At 43.5% G+C, this 17,577-nt stretch overlaps 1 protein-coding gene across 1 annotated transcript in view; it reads left to right on the top strand.

The window, feature by feature from the left end:
• Positions 1 to 6,471: 6,471 nt before the first annotated feature.
• Positions 6,472 to 17,577, top strand: part of ATP6V0D2 (ATPase H+ transporting V0 subunit d2) — a 33,433-nt gene continuing 22,327 nt past the window's right edge. Inside the window, exons 1-2 of the mRNA XM_075271956.1 lie at positions 6,472 to 6,595; positions 16,686 to 16,857. Coding sequence (XP_075128057.1) covers positions 6,472 to 6,595; positions 16,686 to 16,857 — 296 coding nt within the window. The remainder of the gene's footprint in view (positions 6,596 to 16,685; positions 16,858 to 17,577) is intronic.

Raw genomic sequence — 17,577 nt, 5'->3', positions numbered from 1 at the left:
GGAGATCCAAGGAACATGTATTGAGATAGTCAGGACCTATGAGTATCTGGGCGTGCTCCTCAATAATAAACTGGACTGGGCTGATCACCTGGAGGCACTGCACAGAAAGGGCCACAGCAGACTCTACCTGCTCAGGAGGCTGAGGGCCTTCGGAGTCCAGGGGCCACTTCTTAGGGCCTTTTTCAACTTTGTGCTTGCTTCAGCCATCTTTTTCGATGTGGCCTGCTGGGGGAGCAGTATATCAACCAGGGACAGAAATAGACTTGACAGGATGATCAGAAGGGCCAGCTCTGTCCTGGGGAGCCCCCTGGACCCAGTACAGGTGGTGGGTGACAGAAGGACACTGTCTGTGGTGACCTCCATGTGGGAGAATAAATCCCACCCCATGTATGGGACCCTGATGGCTCTTGGTAGCACTGTAAGTGACCGTCTGCTTCACCCCAAGTGTGAGAAGGAGCTATCAGAGGTCCTTCTTTCCAACCGTGATCAGGCTGTATAATCTACATCAGACCAAGCAAAAATCACTCCGCACAGAAAACTAAATGATTCTGAAGTCTTCCTTCTCTCTTTCTTCTCTTCCTTAGCTGCTATGGACTCCTAGTATATCTTCTCTTCTCAGCATATATGTGCTTATGTCTGTAATATATTACTGTGTATTATCCTGTATCTGTATTACTATGCTGCTGTAACATAATGAAATTTCCCCACTGTGGGAATATTAAATGATTATCTTATCTTATTTATCTAATGCAGGGGTCAACTGGTGTCAGAACTTCCACTCCTGAGAAACTACAACTCCCAGCATGCTCCATTCATTTAAATGAGGGTTTTCAGAACAGCAGAGCAAGCATGCCTGATGGGAGTTGTAGTTGCGGTGGCCTACTCCGATCTAATGTGGATGGCCAATTTAAGTCAATTGGTGAAACAGTGCCATAGTCTTGATATAGGAAACAAAGGAGATTCTATTCATTCCAAATGGTACTTTCTGCTTGACTGAGAAAGTTTTCTTAAAATTAAATACCGACCAAACAGGGTTGGCTTTTAGACAACAGACAAGAGACCTGTGTCAAGGAAAAAACCCTTCAATAAAAGGGCAGCTGCTTCTGGCTGTACACTATGTAGTATGAGTTACTGTAGCAGTCTCCGCTCCATCCATATGTGCTAAGGGTTATATGGTCAATAATTATACCATCAATAGCAAAAATTTACCTGCGAGCTACACCGCCTACAGGCTCCTAAGGGTTAAATCCTAAAGTGAATGGAAACAAACTAATCACACTCATCTGGAGGAACAAATAATGGGGAGGGGTCCTATAGGGATGTAAACATGTGAGTACACAATGGCCCAGGGCACACTGGAAGACCCTGGTAAAAACTAGTACTAGATGATACAATGCTCCTTGTCATATCAATCCGGCTCTAATACCTCTATGGTAAAATGGAAGTGAAGTCATCCTGCTAGTTTTTAAAAAAAATATGTTAATTATATTACACTAAAAATAGCGCCCCCTAGATAAAAATTATAAAAAGAATAAATATATTACATTCAACTATGGCTCCAAACCTATTTATGCTTCATGTTCCTTGCATACACCAGGAACTCTCCCTATGTAAGGCTTTGAAGTTGTAAACCACAGAGTAGTATACGTCATCCATAGGGTTCCATATAAAAACAAAAAAATTTGGTCAACTGTATAGGAAAAAGCAGGTTGCATTATATACTGATCTATGCCTGTTCAGCAGATATAATAAGGACACTTTTTTGGCGTCTGTCTTGCCCTTAGGATCAACATGTACATGACAAGGAACCATTGTAAAATGAAATCACAGTAACTTATCCTGCCAGCGTGAAAGCTCAGAAATGTTTGACCTGCTTTTATGTCACTTGGAATATTTTTGGCTTTTCTTTCTCGGAATTAGCTGGTAGTTCATTACATTCGGTCTCACTTCATGACTCAACAAACAGAGTTGTGTATCCTCGCAGAGAAGTGATAATTGGTGCGGGGAGGAAGCGGCGTGCGTGCGACACATTTCTAACCACTTTTTATTTAGTTACCAAGTCATTTTACTTGTGTATGTACAATAACGTAAACTCTACATGTACCCCTGATGACCCTATCCGGTACTCCACCATCCATCACACCCCCAACTGTAGCTCCCACTTATCTAATCTCATGACCCCCAACAAGACGCAGGGCGCAGTTCACATGTCTGCTGTTTACACTGCCTGCACTTGACAGGCTACTGAAAACAGTCAACAAACAGCAGGCCGGCAGTATCAACAGAGCTGGCCCGGCTGGTTTTGCTATTCTTCTTGACTTCTTGATTTTTTTAAGGTTTTCGAATGTGTCCTTTCTTTGCGTTTTTATTCCTATATGTTATTTTTTCACTTCATTTTTTCCAACACCATTTGTATATGCTTTGTATCCCCTGACTATGTATGTATATAGGTTGGGGGGAATAGATGTCGGCCATAAAAGCATTCTGTCCAATGCTATTGAAGGAGTTTACTAGGCCGTGTAAGTGTATGTAAGTGTATACCATATATCTATGTTATGTTATATTTTACTAGGCCGTGTAAGTGTATGTAAGTGTATACCATATATCTATGTTATGTTATATTCTAGTAGGCCATGTAAGTGTATACCATATATCTATGTTATGTTATATTTTACTAGGCCGTGTAAGTGTATACCATATATCTATGTTATGTTATATTCTACTAGGCCGTGTAAATGTATACCATATATCTATGTTATGTTATATTTTACTAGGCCGTGTAAGTGTATACCATATATCTATGTTATGTTATATTTTACTAGGCCGTGTAAGTGTATACCATATATCTATGTTATGTTATATTTTACTAGGCCGTGTAAGTGTATACCATATATCTATGTTATGTGATATTCTACTAGACCGTGTAAGTGTATACCATATATCTATGTTATGTGATATTCTACTAGGCTGTGTAAGTGTATACCATATATCTATGTTATGTTATATTTTACTAGGCCGTGTAAGTGTATACCATATATCTATGTTATGTGATATTCTACTAGACCGTGTAAGTGTATACCATATATCTATGTTATGTTATGTTATATTCTACTAGGCCGTGTAAGTGTATACCATATATCTATGTTATGTTATATTTTACTAGGCCGTGTAAGTGTATGTAAGTGTATACCGTATATCTATGTTATGTTATATTCTACTAGGCCATGTAAGTGTATACCATATATCTATGTTATGTTATATTTTACTAGGCCGTGTAAGTGTATACCATATATCTATGTTATGTTATGTTATATTCTACTAGGCCGTGTAAGTGTATACCATATATCTATGTTATGTTATATTTTACTAGGCCGTGTAAGTGTATGTAAGTGTATACCGTATATCTATGTTATGTTATATTCTACTAGGCCATGTAAGTGTATACCATATATCTATGTTATGTTATATTTTACTAGGCCGTGTAAGTGTATACCATATATCTATGCATACCTCCCAACCGTCCCGATTTCCGCGGGACAGTCACGATTTGGGTGACATGTCCCGCGGTCCCGGTTGGAGGGAGGTATGTCCCGATTTCAACTCAGATCTGCGTCCAGAGGACGCAGATCTGAGTTGAACACATATGCGGCTGAAGCAAGGAGCTGACACAGGTCAGCTCCTCGCTTCGCCGCTGCCCGCCTCTCTCCCTGACACATGCGGCTGAAGCAGCTCGCGTGCTCGCTTCGCCGCTGTGTCTCTCTCTCGCTGACACATGTGGCTGAAGCGAGGAGCTGACCTGTGTCAGCTCCTCGCTTCTGCTGTCGCCGGCTCCTGGCTTGTAGACGCGATGTACAAGCCAGGAGCCGGCGGCAGCGGCGAAGCGAGGAGCTGACACAGGTCAGCTCCTCGCTTCAGCCGCATGTGTCAGCGAGAGAGAGACGCAGCGGCGAAGCGAGCACGCGAGCAGCTTCAGCCGCATATGTCAGGGAGAGAGGCGGGCAGCGGCGAAGCGAGGAGCTGACCTGTGTCAGCTCCTTCCTTCAACCACATGTGTTAGTGAGAGAGGCCGGCAGAGAGCGGCGAGGGAGCGGAGGAGAAGGTAAGTTTAATGTGGAGGTGGAACGTGAATCTGGGGGCAGATGAAGGAGAGGACGGCATGACACTGGGGGCAGAGATGGAGAAGACGGCATGACACTGGGGGCAGAGATGGAGAGGACATGAATCTGGGGGCAGAGATGTGGGGACATGAATCTGGGGGCAGATATGGAGGGACATGAATCTGGGGGCAGAGATGGAGTGGACATGAAACTGGGGGCAGAGATGGGGGACATGAATCTGGGGGCAGAGATGGGGAGGACATGAATTTGGGGGCAAAGATGGAGGGACATGAATCTGGGGCAGAGATGGAGAGGACATGAATCTGGGGGCAGAGATGGGGGACATGAATCTGGGGGCAGAGATGTGGGGACATGACTCTGGGGGCAGAGATGGAGAGGACATGAATCTGAGGGCAGAGATGGAGAGGACATGAATCTGGGGGCAGAGATGGAGAGGACATGAATCTGGGGGCAGAGATGGAGGGACATTAATCTGGGGGCAGAGATGGAAGAGGGACATGAAACTGGAGGCAGATGAAGGGTGTATATGAAACTGGGGGAGAGATAGAGGGGGGACATATAATTTACGGGTGACTGTAGGAGGATTATACTGTGTGCGGGCACATGAAAAATTAACGAGTGGGCGGAGTCAACACAAAAGTGGGCGGGGCTAAATTTGCAGCGGTACGCTACGCGCGCCGCACATTTTGTCCCTCTTTCGGTTCTTCAAAAGTTGGGAGGTATGTCTATGTTATGTTATATTTTACTAGGCCGTGTAAGTGTATACCATATATCTATGTTATGTTATATTCTAGTAGGCCGTGTAAGTGTATACCATATATCTATGCTATGTTATATTTTACTAGGCCGCGTAAGTGTATACCATATATCTATGTTATGTTATATTCTACTAGGCCATGTAAGTGTATACCATATATCTATGTTATGTTATATTCTACTAGGCCGTGTAAGTGTATACCATATATCTATGTTATGTTATATTTTACTAGGCCGTGGAAGTGTACACCATATATCTATGCCACGTTATATTTTAAGGTAAGTTCTTGGATTTTTTGGACTGGAACCTGAAACGGAGGCCGCCTCAGGTTCCGGTCCAAAATACGGGTAGCTGCAACTGGATGCTGGTGCACTGCATCGGCATCCAGTCACGCACTGCGCTCCAGATTAGGGCCTAGTCGGGAGGGAGTGTCTTCAGGCGGATGTCGTGAGGCAAATGCACCTGAAAGAATGAGTATGTCACTTCTCTTTCCGGGACTGACCGGCTAAAAGAACTGATTTCGAAGGGAGCCTTCTTTTTGGTCAGGATTTTGAGACGGACACGGCCTCCGCTACACCAATTATGTGACATCAAATTCACATGGCTTGTTCACAGCTCTGTCCCCTTCTAATGAATCGTTCGCCCCTTTAGTTTATTGATTTACTGTTATTTATTTGTAGTTATAAATTTTATGTTTTAGGTGTCACATCAGACCTTGTCCCCTTTCGACGGAAGGGACAAGCACCAGACATGTCACCTGATGGACCAGTCGGTACATGCGCACCGTGGTGGTGGTGGCCTGGCATTCGGTGACACGTTATGTCGTCTGAATCTTATGGTGAACAAGGTTCTACATATGTAGTTACGGTAAGTTATTAATAAAGCTGTGACTGACCCCCACATGGTTGTTTGAGTGTTCATTATTAGTTAATAAGAGGCTATTGTTCCTGGTGGATACTGCGGATCTGCTTGATCCTCCCTCATGACATCACCAATCCTACTTGAGCTGAAATCCCACCCCCAGTGCACCAAGTGCCTCATTTGCATAATACTTCAAAGTTGTTTTTCTCCAAATCTACAAAAAATAGATACATACGGTAATAAAGGTATGATGTTTATTCCTGTAATGTGCTCTGTAACGTGGTGGTGGCAGCTGAATATCCCAGGTGGAGGTGGTACCATAGTTATATCATTTAATATGTCCAATATACCATAATCTTACATGAGGTGTTACGAAGGTCTTGGGGTTTCCCCATGCCTGCATGCAGCTATGTTATGAGCTGACCCATCTCTGTATAAGCCAATACTCCTTCTATTAGTAATCTCTCCATGCAGCAGGTGTATTATGTTATACAGTAGACAGGGCTATACTGCACTAGGTGTCGGAGTCGGCCTATAGATGATCCAGGCGGTACATTTTTGTCCTCCGGCTAGTTTGTTGCAGTTCTTGGACTGCTGTTTGCATAATAAACAATAGGGAACGGCTTTAAAAGTAATGAAACAGGAACCCGGTGGTTATTGTGTGTCACACTGGAAATTACAGCCTGTGAGAGCAGATCAGTGTGTGTGACCCACGCAACGAGGAACAAGGACGCCATGAGTTCTGAGTTCTATTTTAATGTGGACAACGGCTATCTGGAGGGATTAGTCCGAGGATTTAAGGGAGGAATCCTGAAGGCCGGAGACTACATCAACCTGTCACAATGCGAAACCTTAGAGGGTAAATATTTTATGGTTGTAGAGATTATTTGGATGCGACTTGTCATAACGATATACATGTTAGGTTCACATTAGCGCCCGGAGTCCGTTCAAATGAATGAGTTTGAAAGAGTCCTGCAGGTTTCCATCTCCTGCTCAGTTTTGTGCAAGAAACGGAAACCTGTATGAACAGAGACCGGGCGCAGATGTGAAGGAGTCCATGCTAAGTTCACACTGGTTTCGCATGTCTGTTGTCTCAGTTCATGGGAGGATCAGAACAACAGACAGGCGAATCACTAAACTAGAGATTAATTACCGAGATCAGCGACCCTGTACATTATTATATTAATGCCATGGTGATGTACATTATTAGATTAATTCCATGGTGCTGCACATTATTATACTAATTCCATGGTGCTTTACATTTGAGGGTTTACATACAGTACACAAAATATACAAAACAAATATAATACTAACAGTGACCGACTGGCACAGTGGGGTAGAGGGCCCTGCCCACAAGAGCTTACAATCTATGTGTATTATTCATCACTATGATAAAGCTGGCGGATTCTCAGTTTACATTGTCTCATTATTAGTAAATCTGGGTTAGTGTTTTTGTGGCATTTTTAATTTGACATAAAATGTTGAGATTGTACAACAAGGAAGAAAGACTCTAGCATTCTGCACTGGGAAGTGCTCAAGCCCGGAGAGGTCACGCCGCATAGTTTTTCATGCCTGACTGCCCGCAGAGACACAGGCCTTTGTACCCACTCCAGGTCACTTATTGCTACTATACATAGCAGACTCCATACTTGCTTTGAAAAGTATTGTGCTGATATTCTGATTCCCCACAAGACTATGCCCATTTTGAGAACATGTTATCGCCCCTTTGCAATCCAATCACAACATGTGCCAGCCATGCCCCTTTCTGGGAACATGAAGTATTTGGTACATAAAGTGTCTGGGGTATAAGAACAGAGAGTTCCCAGATGAAGAATATTTGCCGGCTCTTCTGGGAGTCTGAGACGTCGCCGGATGTTGATGCAGGGCAAATAAATGGGTCTAACCAGCAGGGAGCCTCGAACCACGGAATCCGGGGAAAGACTGAGCTGTACGCTTATTTTTTCTGCATCGTGTTGCAATCTCTGTCTCCCATTGAAAACAACGGAGACAGATTCCAGGCAGTATCTGCCGCAGATTTTGGGGCAAAGTCCAGCCCCGAATCCTCAGCAAATTCCACCGTGTGAACATACCCTAAACATGAGGGACCAAGGCTACTTACACTCCAAGTTTTATGAACCAAATACACTTATAGGGTGCATTCACACGGAGTAAACGCCAGCTAGTTCTGAACGTAAAACAAGTTCAGAATCAGCAGCGTATAAAGCAGTTCCATTCATTTCTATGGGAGCCGGCATACGAGCGCTCCCCATAGAAATGAATGGGCTGCTTTTTTCACTACGAGCACTGCCATTGAAGTGAATGGGAAGTGCTCGGGAGTACGGCTCGGAATGAGCAGAGCTAGCCGCAGGGGTGAACCTGCCCCTTTCGCCGCCCGAGGCGAAGTGCAGAAAGCCGCCCCCCGCCGGGGGAGGGGGCGGAGCGGGGTGTGGCTTAGTGGAGGGGTGTGGCTTATGGGAGGGGCGGGGCTTAGCGCCGTTCGCCGGCAGAGAGCAGGCCCGGAGACTGCCTGCGCTCTGCCTGAGCGTGCGGGGAGGCTGCTGGAGCAGCGCTGCTCCAGTGGCCTCCCCAAACCACCGCTCCGTGCTAAGCCAGTCCAGGACAGCTTGTCCTGGACTAGCTTAGGTTAGCAAAAATGCCGCCCTCCCTGAGGCCCTGGCATAGCGCCGCCTGAAGCGCTCGCTTCAGGTCGCCTCATGGGAGGTGCGACGCTGGCTAGCCGTACACGCGGGCACTTTCCATTCACTTTAATGGCAGTGCTCGTAGTGAAAAAAGCAGCCCATTCATTTCTATGGGGAGCGCTCGTATGCCGGCTCCCATAGAAATGAATGGAACTGCTTTATACGCCGCTGATTCTGAACGTGTTTATTACGTTCAGAATAAGCTGGCGTTTACTCCGTGTGAATGCCCCCATCGCGCTGTCTGGCAGGGTTACCAGGACACTATAGACATAGCTCCCTGTTTGGAGGCACTGCACATACATTTGTGTCCCCAATATAAAATATTGACGAGAAACTGTCAGTACATTGATGTTACCCCAGTCCAATGACTGGCCCATGAATCTGTCTTTTCCTTGAAAGTACTGCCACATTTTAGAGAAGTGATAGTTTTATCCAGAGGGGGCAGTATCCATTGGATGGCACCCCCTTTATCATTGCTGCCAAAGCAGATTGTGATTGATATTGCTCTTTCAATTAAGATATAGGAAGAGACCTGCCCACGGTATACACCTCCCTAAGTCCAACTGAAAAAGTATACCTATCAATTCACACAATAGATCATCAGTTGAAGATCTGTGACCTTGGAGACAACCACGGATCACATTCATCAGCCTGATGACAGCTCAGTCCCATTTAGGTGAATGGGCTGAGCTGCAGTATCAAGCACAGCCATTGTGCAAATGATGGCGCTGTACAGAAACAGCTGCAGCGCTCCCTTGAATGTCACTACCTCTTCAAATGCTGATCAGCCAGGGGCCCAGGTGTCTGATCCCTACTGATTTTTAATTGATGACCTATCCAAAGGATAGGTCATCAATTAGCATGGAAAATCCCTTTAAGGCCTCCAAGGTGCCCTTGTGTCATATAATGGGCTCACACTGTAAACTGAATAGGAAGTAACCTAAAACAGGAAGACGCAGGATGAATCATTGTGACTTGGATTTATTATTATGAGCTGTATCTAATCCTGAGTGGTGTCTCAATGTTACAACCATATCACGTCAGAATGGAACAATATCATTATTTTAACACATTTTATTTGGTGTTAACCTGTAAACGGGTAGAAAGACGACTCTGTACAGTTTATACACTTTATATACTATTATGTTATATGACTTTATATTGATATTACTCATCCACACGATCATCCATTTCAAGTTTTATAAGGAGTTTCCAGGTCTTATATAGTTATGCTTCTTAGAATGTAATTGATGAGGATCTGACACTTGGGACCAATGTCATTCAGCTATTTGAAGCGAACTCTTCCAATGCCAGCGCCAATGATGTCATGTTCGTTGCGGTGTTTTACAGTAACTGTAAAGTGGATGGGATTCATGCGAATCCCATGCCCACTTTGAGGTAAAAACTGAGGCGCGGACACGCCACGATTTCCAAAACCGAAGAGGTTTTGGAAATCGCAGCATGTTAATTATATCTACGGAAACGCCATAGGTTTTCCCATACATATAATTGAAACAGAAAGTCCACTGAGGTTTTTCCCGCAGTACTTTATAGCTATGAGTCGTCCCATGGGGCCTTAGCCTAAAACGCTATCTGCAGTGGGAGGTAACATTGGTGGGGGGGTCCATAAACCTAAAGGCCTTTTCCGATCCTAAATCAATTTTTCATACTGATGGCTTAACCACAGGACAGATCATCAGTATATAATATGTGCAGGGGCCGACACCAGAACTCTACACAGATCAGCTACTCCAGCAGCCTCTGGGTGCCAAATACTGCACTGGGCACCATCCAACCTATAGCCTTAATTCTGGGGAAGTGCAGCACATGCTCCCAGCACTCAGAAGTTGCTGCATTAGTTCATCTGTGCATGGTCCTCCCGTTGGACCCCCAAAGATCATATACTGAAGATCTATAATATGGACAGGTCACTAGTATTAATAATTGATTTAGGGTCATAAAACCGCTTTAAATGTTTTCTAATACTAGAAACAAAAGGGACGATCTATCTAGAGTATCTATTTATGGCAATCTATTTACAGTATCTCTTTCTACAGTATCTATCTATAGTATCTATCTATCTATAGTATCTAGTAGAAAAAAATGCAGAAGCAGCACAGCATACAAACCGGGTGCAAAGCCAAACTGGAAGGTGGCTAATCTTCAACTTTATATAGGAAATGGAAAAAATGGCAGCACTCCAATATTTAGAAAAAGTGTGGGTTTATTCCAAGCAGCGACGTTTCGGTTCTTATCTGAGAAAGCTTCAGATAAGAACCAAAACGTCGCTGCTTGGAATAAATCCACACTTTTTCTAAATATTGGAGTGCTGCCATTTTTTTCATTTCCTATTTATAGTTTCTATCTATCTATCATCTATCTATCTATCTATCTATCTATCTATCTATCTATCTATCTATCTATCTATCTACCTATCTTTCTATATTTCTATCTCTCTTTCTATCTGTATCTGTCATGTAATGTCCCAGCTTAATGACACAGAACCTTGTGCATCAGCTCTATCACTACTCCCAGGCATCTCAAGCAGCACGACCTTTCCTGTGTTTTGACAACAGGGTCCTAAGTTGGCTGGCACGCCGCCCTTGATTACAGGACAAATATTTCTTACAGCCGAGGCAGTTTCTGCTGGTACCATTCGGTATGGTTTGGAAATATCTTAAGAAGCTCATCTAGGCGTGCTGAGATGACTGACATTTATTTGGTTGGAAAGTCTCTGCTAGTCAAGTCTCAGTTTACTAAGTGATAACTGTTCATCTTGAGACATCGAGTTATATTGTAAGCTAAGTTTCTAAGAATTTGTAGTGAGAAGAGAACTCTTAACCTCATGTCTGGACCTGTATAACTTCTAAAAAAAAACTGTGAGTCACTGAGTAGGACCGCCCACTGGACTCCTAAGATCAGAATGAACAGAGAGATAAATGACACATTCTACTGGAACTTTTTAAATAAATCTACCGCATTAAAAAAAGTTTCAGACAGGTGGAGAAAAAATACTGTAAATTAAAAATTCTGCCAAATATAAAAGTGATAAGAGTTTATTCAAAATTAAATGAATGAAATGAAAAAAATCTAAATCCCATCAATAGTTGGTGTGGCCTATGCGCTTTGCCTTCCATCAGTTCTTCTCCGTACTTGCAGACAGTTTTTGAAGGAACTTGGCAGGGAGGTTGTTCCAGACATCTTGAAGAACTAAGCACAGATCTTCTGTGGATGTAGGTTTGAGCCAATCCTTCTGTCTCTTCATGTAATCTCAGACAGACTGGATGATATTATGACCTGAGCTCTGCGGGGGCCGTACCATCAGGACTATTTCTCCAAATATATCAATCTGCTCAGTTCCTCCTGCTCTATAACATACTACCTGCAGATCAGATGGCATTTCCAAAGTGACTGTTTCATGTTAAAGCCAATGTCCCCCCTTAAAGGGGTTGTGCCATTACGGATATATATTTTTTTTTTTTAAATGTGGATTGTGAGCCCCACATAGAGCTCACAATGTACATTTTTCCCTATCAGTATGTCTTTGGAATATGGGATGGAAATCCATGGAAACACAGGGAGAACATACAAACTCCTTGCAGATGGTTTTTTGCCCTTGGCAGGATTTGAACACCAGGACTCCAGCGCTGCAAGACTGCAGTGCTAACCACTGAGCCACCGTGTGGCCCCCTCTATTACGGATATTTGTCCCCTTTCCACAGGACAGGAGATAAGTGTCCAATAGCTGGGAGCTTGACCTGCCAGAGATTACAGTCACAGCAACCCCATAGAAGTGGAGGGAGAACTAATCACACAAGTGCACTGGGGCTCCATTCACAAGTGGGACTTTCAGTCTCTTCTTCTCCTGACCACTGTGGCCCCCAGCAATCAGACACTTATCCCCAGTAGTAGGGGGATAAGTGTCCTTAATGGCACAGCCCCTTTAACTAGGTTCACACTATCACTCAGGTCTCGTTTGGGTCAGCATGGGAACCTGAAAGATGGAGACCCTGTCCGCCTAAAAAGAGCTTCCCCGCGGACCCCATAGACCACCAGTCTTCCGCCATGAATGTAGGACTTTTCTCCACTGATTTTCAGCATAATCTGCGAAGAAGTCTGCTATGGAGACTCCAACACATAGCTGAATCATCCATAACTATCATCTGATTCATCCCATAATATATTATAATATAGTAATGTTTGGGGTCTTTAAGCTAGGATCTAGACTGATCTCCATGACTATTCCCTGTGATGTAATTCTATTTGTCCACTTTCCATTTGGTGATTCTTGGGCTGATTCATAGCACCAAAACAAGGTCTCACCACCATTTAAATTAGGGATGAGGTTGACCTGGGCCTCTGTAGATGCTCTTTAATCATGGCTTAAAAGGTGCATCTGCATCGGGCCCTATGGTAATGGAGTACCCCTCTGCTGAACCAGATCGAGCAGAATAGTCAGGGGCTAGCCCAGTGTTCCAGGGTCGTGGATACAGTTTTCAATTCTGTTTGTGCCCTTACCACACAGATAGGGTTGAACACAATGGTGGAGCCTTAGTTTCCGGCTGATGATGCCTGCTGGATGGAGGAGCAGTGACCACCGAGCCGCAAACGTCACTACAGCCGGAGGCAGCAGGCAAATCCATGGGAACAGAATTAGGTAACTTTCCCACTTAGGAATATTTTGACAGGGGACCTTCTAATCTACTAAAGTGGCCCTGAATCTCTATCTCCAGGGGCCACATAGATATGGGTTGCCTTTATGTATATTATTATCTTGCTAATGCAACAAGAACGAGTTGGTAGAGTGTCCATGTGTCCCTGACTATTAAAGTTGGAGAAGTTTGTGCTTAGTTTAGTGATTGTTATTATCATCTTTTATAAGAGTCTGACAAGCAGCTACTGGACGTGGTTCAGACTTCTGAAATCTCCAATGAATAACTGACTTGGAGTTGGGAAGGAATTTTTTCCCCTGAAATGGGGCAATTGGGGTTTTTTATTGCCTTCCCCTGGATCAACACTGTAGGGGATTGTAGGGTTATAGTTTGGACTTGATGGACTCATGTCTTCATCCAACCTCATCTACTCTGTAACTATGATATTTGTTACAGGCTGTGGGTTTTGTATTCACTGTACCACCTAAGGTGGGGTCTAAGAAGCCTTCCTAGGAGTTACCTTTTAGCCCCCGTATGGGGATATGGACTTCACTGAGGGGAGACAACTAGGTCACTAGTCACTACCTCTAGCGGCTGACCTAGGGCTGGAGAGACAATGATACGAAGCACTAAGGTGTTGGGTACAAGAGTGGTCAAGTATGGGCTGAAGATCTCTAGTAGGCAACAAGGTCATAAACAGGGATAAAAGGTCAGGATGGGCAACTTAGGTCCACAGGCCAGGGGCAGGCAGAGGTTCGGACAGGATAGGGGGCAACTTGCTATGGGACACCCACCGATCATGAGAACTGGGATGTTTTGCACCCAAGTTTGAATGGAGCATGAGGTTGGAAATGCACAGGACCATCCCATTCATATCTCCCTGCAATCGGTTACGCACACAGTTTTGGCTTTGAAATAAAGAAGTGGCTTAGGCTAAATTCACACCTGCACTAAGCTCTCTGAATCCACCGGCAGGCCCGAACGATGGAGACCCAGATCACTAAGCCAGCAGTTACCCCTGGACACCATAGGTTATAATGGGGACTGCTGGGTGTCTTTCGGGTAGGTTCACACTAGAGCTCGGCTCTCCATTGTTCGGGTCTGCTCTTAAAGATGGAGAACCTGTCTGCTTAAAAAGTGGTTAACCATGAACAAGAAATTATAATGGGGTCCATTGAGTGTCCATCAAGTGTCCACTGTTTCCTGTATAAAACAGACACCCCACTGACCCCATCCTCCGTGCAGGACTTTTCTCTGCACCGATCCTTGGTGGTTTCTGCGCTGGATTTTCCCTTGCATGTGAACCTAGCCTTAACTTGCTCTTTGAGGTCGACAGATAATTATCAAAAGAAATGAATGTTTCCAGGGATAACAGTCTGCATTCTGCTGTATTTATAGCACTGTGCACACTAACAGTCATCAGGAATAAGTCAAGCAAAGTACTGGGAACTGGATGTCAGAGAAAGAAGAAATGAGTCAATAAGTCACAGTCCTTGTCATGTGCTCACTAAGATTAGAAACAATAAGACGTCTTTCATGAAACATTCATTAACTGGAAATTCTAGCATTGTTTTTCCTAATGCTCGACATTGCGCATCTCTTTGTGGTTAGCTTTAACATTTCCCTAAAGATTTATATTTGTTTTATTTTTTTAAATCCATTTTATCTGGAAATATTTTATTGCTTTAAAGTGATTGTCTAAGGATAGAAAAAAAGGTATTTAGATTTTTAGGAAATATTTCATAAAACGTACTAATATAGTATTACAGAAGCTGCAACATTCTCAGGATATCCTGGCACCTCCATGCTGGTCCTAGCAAAGAGCGCCCCCTCTCTAGTGGATGGTGTAAGACCAGTCATGTGATATAGGGGAATGGCTTTGTGGCTCAATTCTTTAGCTAAAGCCCCTCCAAATCATGGCAGATATGGGGACAGAAAAGGGGGCTGGCTTACCTAAATGTGAAAAGTTTCAGACCCGGTTATTCCATTTGGGGAGTCCGCTTGGGGACCTCCTGAACGGAATACCGAACACATTGACAAGCAGTGAGAGCACATGAACCCCACAGACTATAATGGGGTCTGTGTGGTTTTTTTTAACGCAGTGTCTGCACAATTCAAGTGGAGAGGAAAGTAGTTCATGAAGAACTTTTGTCTCTGCATGTTCAGTGCAGACACCACATGGAAAACACACGGACCCCATTATAGTCTGTGGGGTCCGTGTGCTTTCATAAGCTCACCGCTTTTCAATGCATTTGGTATTTCGTTTGGGGGGGTCCCCATGCCGATTCTCCGAATGGAATACCGAACACAGATGTGAACTAGGCCTAACAAGTTATACTGTAACATTTGTAGATTTTACATTCTTTGAAGTTTTATACATTAGATACATTTAGATACTTTATCTGCTTTATTCCACTATTTCTCCCACATTTTGTAGCTTTGTGCTGTCCCTTCTTCACCACCCCACAGCATGACACAGGGGGCACAGGGTAAAAAATACCAGAAAGACAGGACAAATATAATAATATATATTATAACATTCTAAGGCTCGGTTCACATCCGCATCGGAGACTCCATCGTAGAGACTACCAAAAATCGGCAAGGAAACAAATCCTACACAGTGGACTTTTATTTATGCCGCTTCAATTTCAAAATGGCGGACACCTGAGACACCAGGCTCTGTGTGTAAATCCTGACCTTAACAATATAGAGCCCAGCATTAGTGTGAACCTGCATTCATTTTTTTAATAAATTTTTAAATCATTCCTTTGTTTTAATTCTTTATATACTTTACACCATTTTTCGCTGAATTCTGTGCTTCTCTATTGTATTCAACTTCTATCTGTATCCTAAGGACACAGATAGAGTTGATATAGGGGCAACATGGTGGCTCAGTGGGTAGCATTGCAGCGCTGGAGTCCTGAGTTCGAATCCCGCCAGGAACAACATTTGCAAGGAGTTTGTATGTTCTCCCTGTGTTTGCGTGGATTTCCTCTCATTCTACAAAGACATACTGATAGAAAGAAAAAGTACATTGTGATCCCTATATGGGGCTCACAATCTGCATTAAAAAAAAAAAAATAGCAAAAAACAGATAGAGTTGAAATTACTGCCTGGAATAGCAGGACAGCCCCTGAAATGTGGGACTGTCCCGCTCGATCCAGGGCAGATGATGGGACTCCTGCACCCATAGTGCAACTTCACCTTTGGCTCTATGGTTAAAATAGCTCTGATCGCAGGGTAAAAAAAAACCTACAGACATTGCATTCAGTATTCTGTTTGGGGGGTCCCCAAGCGGACTCCCAAAATGCAGATATGAACCAGGCCTAAGTGAGACTACTATCACATACATAGCATTAAATAAAGTAATAGACAAGTCCTCAAAAGTTGTTTTCTGACTTTTTGACGTACAAAAAAATAAGGTAAAAGTGAAAAAAGCAAAAAAAATTTTGGGAACGTGTGAATAAATTTTTTGCATATGTAATTTCTCAAACAATAATTTAGATCCGGAAATTATTCCTTTTTTTTATTATTTATATGTATCTACAGTGCGTATGTCCTTTGGCATCTGATACATTTCCATATTTTACCATTGTAGACTTGAAGTTACATTTACAGTCCACAGACTATGGACACTTCCTGGCGAATGAGACCGGACAACTCACAGTATCTACAATCGATGGAAAGCTGAAGGAAAAGCTCATGACTGAATTCCTCTACTTCAGGAACCACGCCTTCGAACCACTTGCCACGTTTTTAAATTTTATTACGTAAGTAGCAGATCCACTGAATGGTCTAGAACAGGGGTAGGGAACGTACGGCTCTCCAGCTGTTGCAAAACTACAACTCCCAGCATGCATACTGGCTCTGCTGTTCTGGGAACTCCCATGGAAGTGAATGGAGCATGATGGGAGTTGTAGTTTCACAGCAGCTGGAGAGCCAAAGGTTCCCTACCCCTGGTCTAGAAGATATAGACTTTCTCAACCATATACCTTCAGTATGACTGAATTATAAGGAATGCACATCTGGGGTCTACTCCACCTTCTGGAAGTCCACCACTTTTTAGCAATCTGTTCCAACCGAGAACCTTGCATGTGTATAGCTCTCCCTTTTAAAGTCTATTGAAGTTGTTGGTTCAACTTGCTCCCTTATGTTTCAATGAAAAAGTACCATACATGTGCAGACACTTCTTCTATAAGTGACTGTGGAGAGGTCAGAAGGGATTTGTACCCTCCTTTCCCCAACCAATCCTAATTTGGCCCTGACACTCAAGCATACAGTCCTAACTAGTCTCCTTTATTCTCAGGATTGGTGCGTGTGCCAGAGGTCGGACCTGCACCTATATTAAAGAGATGGCATATCTTAGCAATGAAGAACTGGCATGGGTCAATACTGAGATGTTACGACAAATTATAAATATGATATAATTTCCATCAATAGAATATTTTTTTTAATTGCATAGATATTCCATTTTCTTGTTCTGTGCTTTT

This window comes from Leptodactylus fuscus, chromosome 4, assembly GCF_031893055.1.
Source record: "Leptodactylus fuscus isolate aLepFus1 chromosome 4, aLepFus1.hap2, whole genome shotgun sequence".
NCBI lineage: Eukaryota > Metazoa > Chordata > Amphibia > Anura > Leptodactylidae > Leptodactylus > Leptodactylus fuscus.
This window is presented reverse-complemented; position numbering and strand designations above follow the sequence as displayed.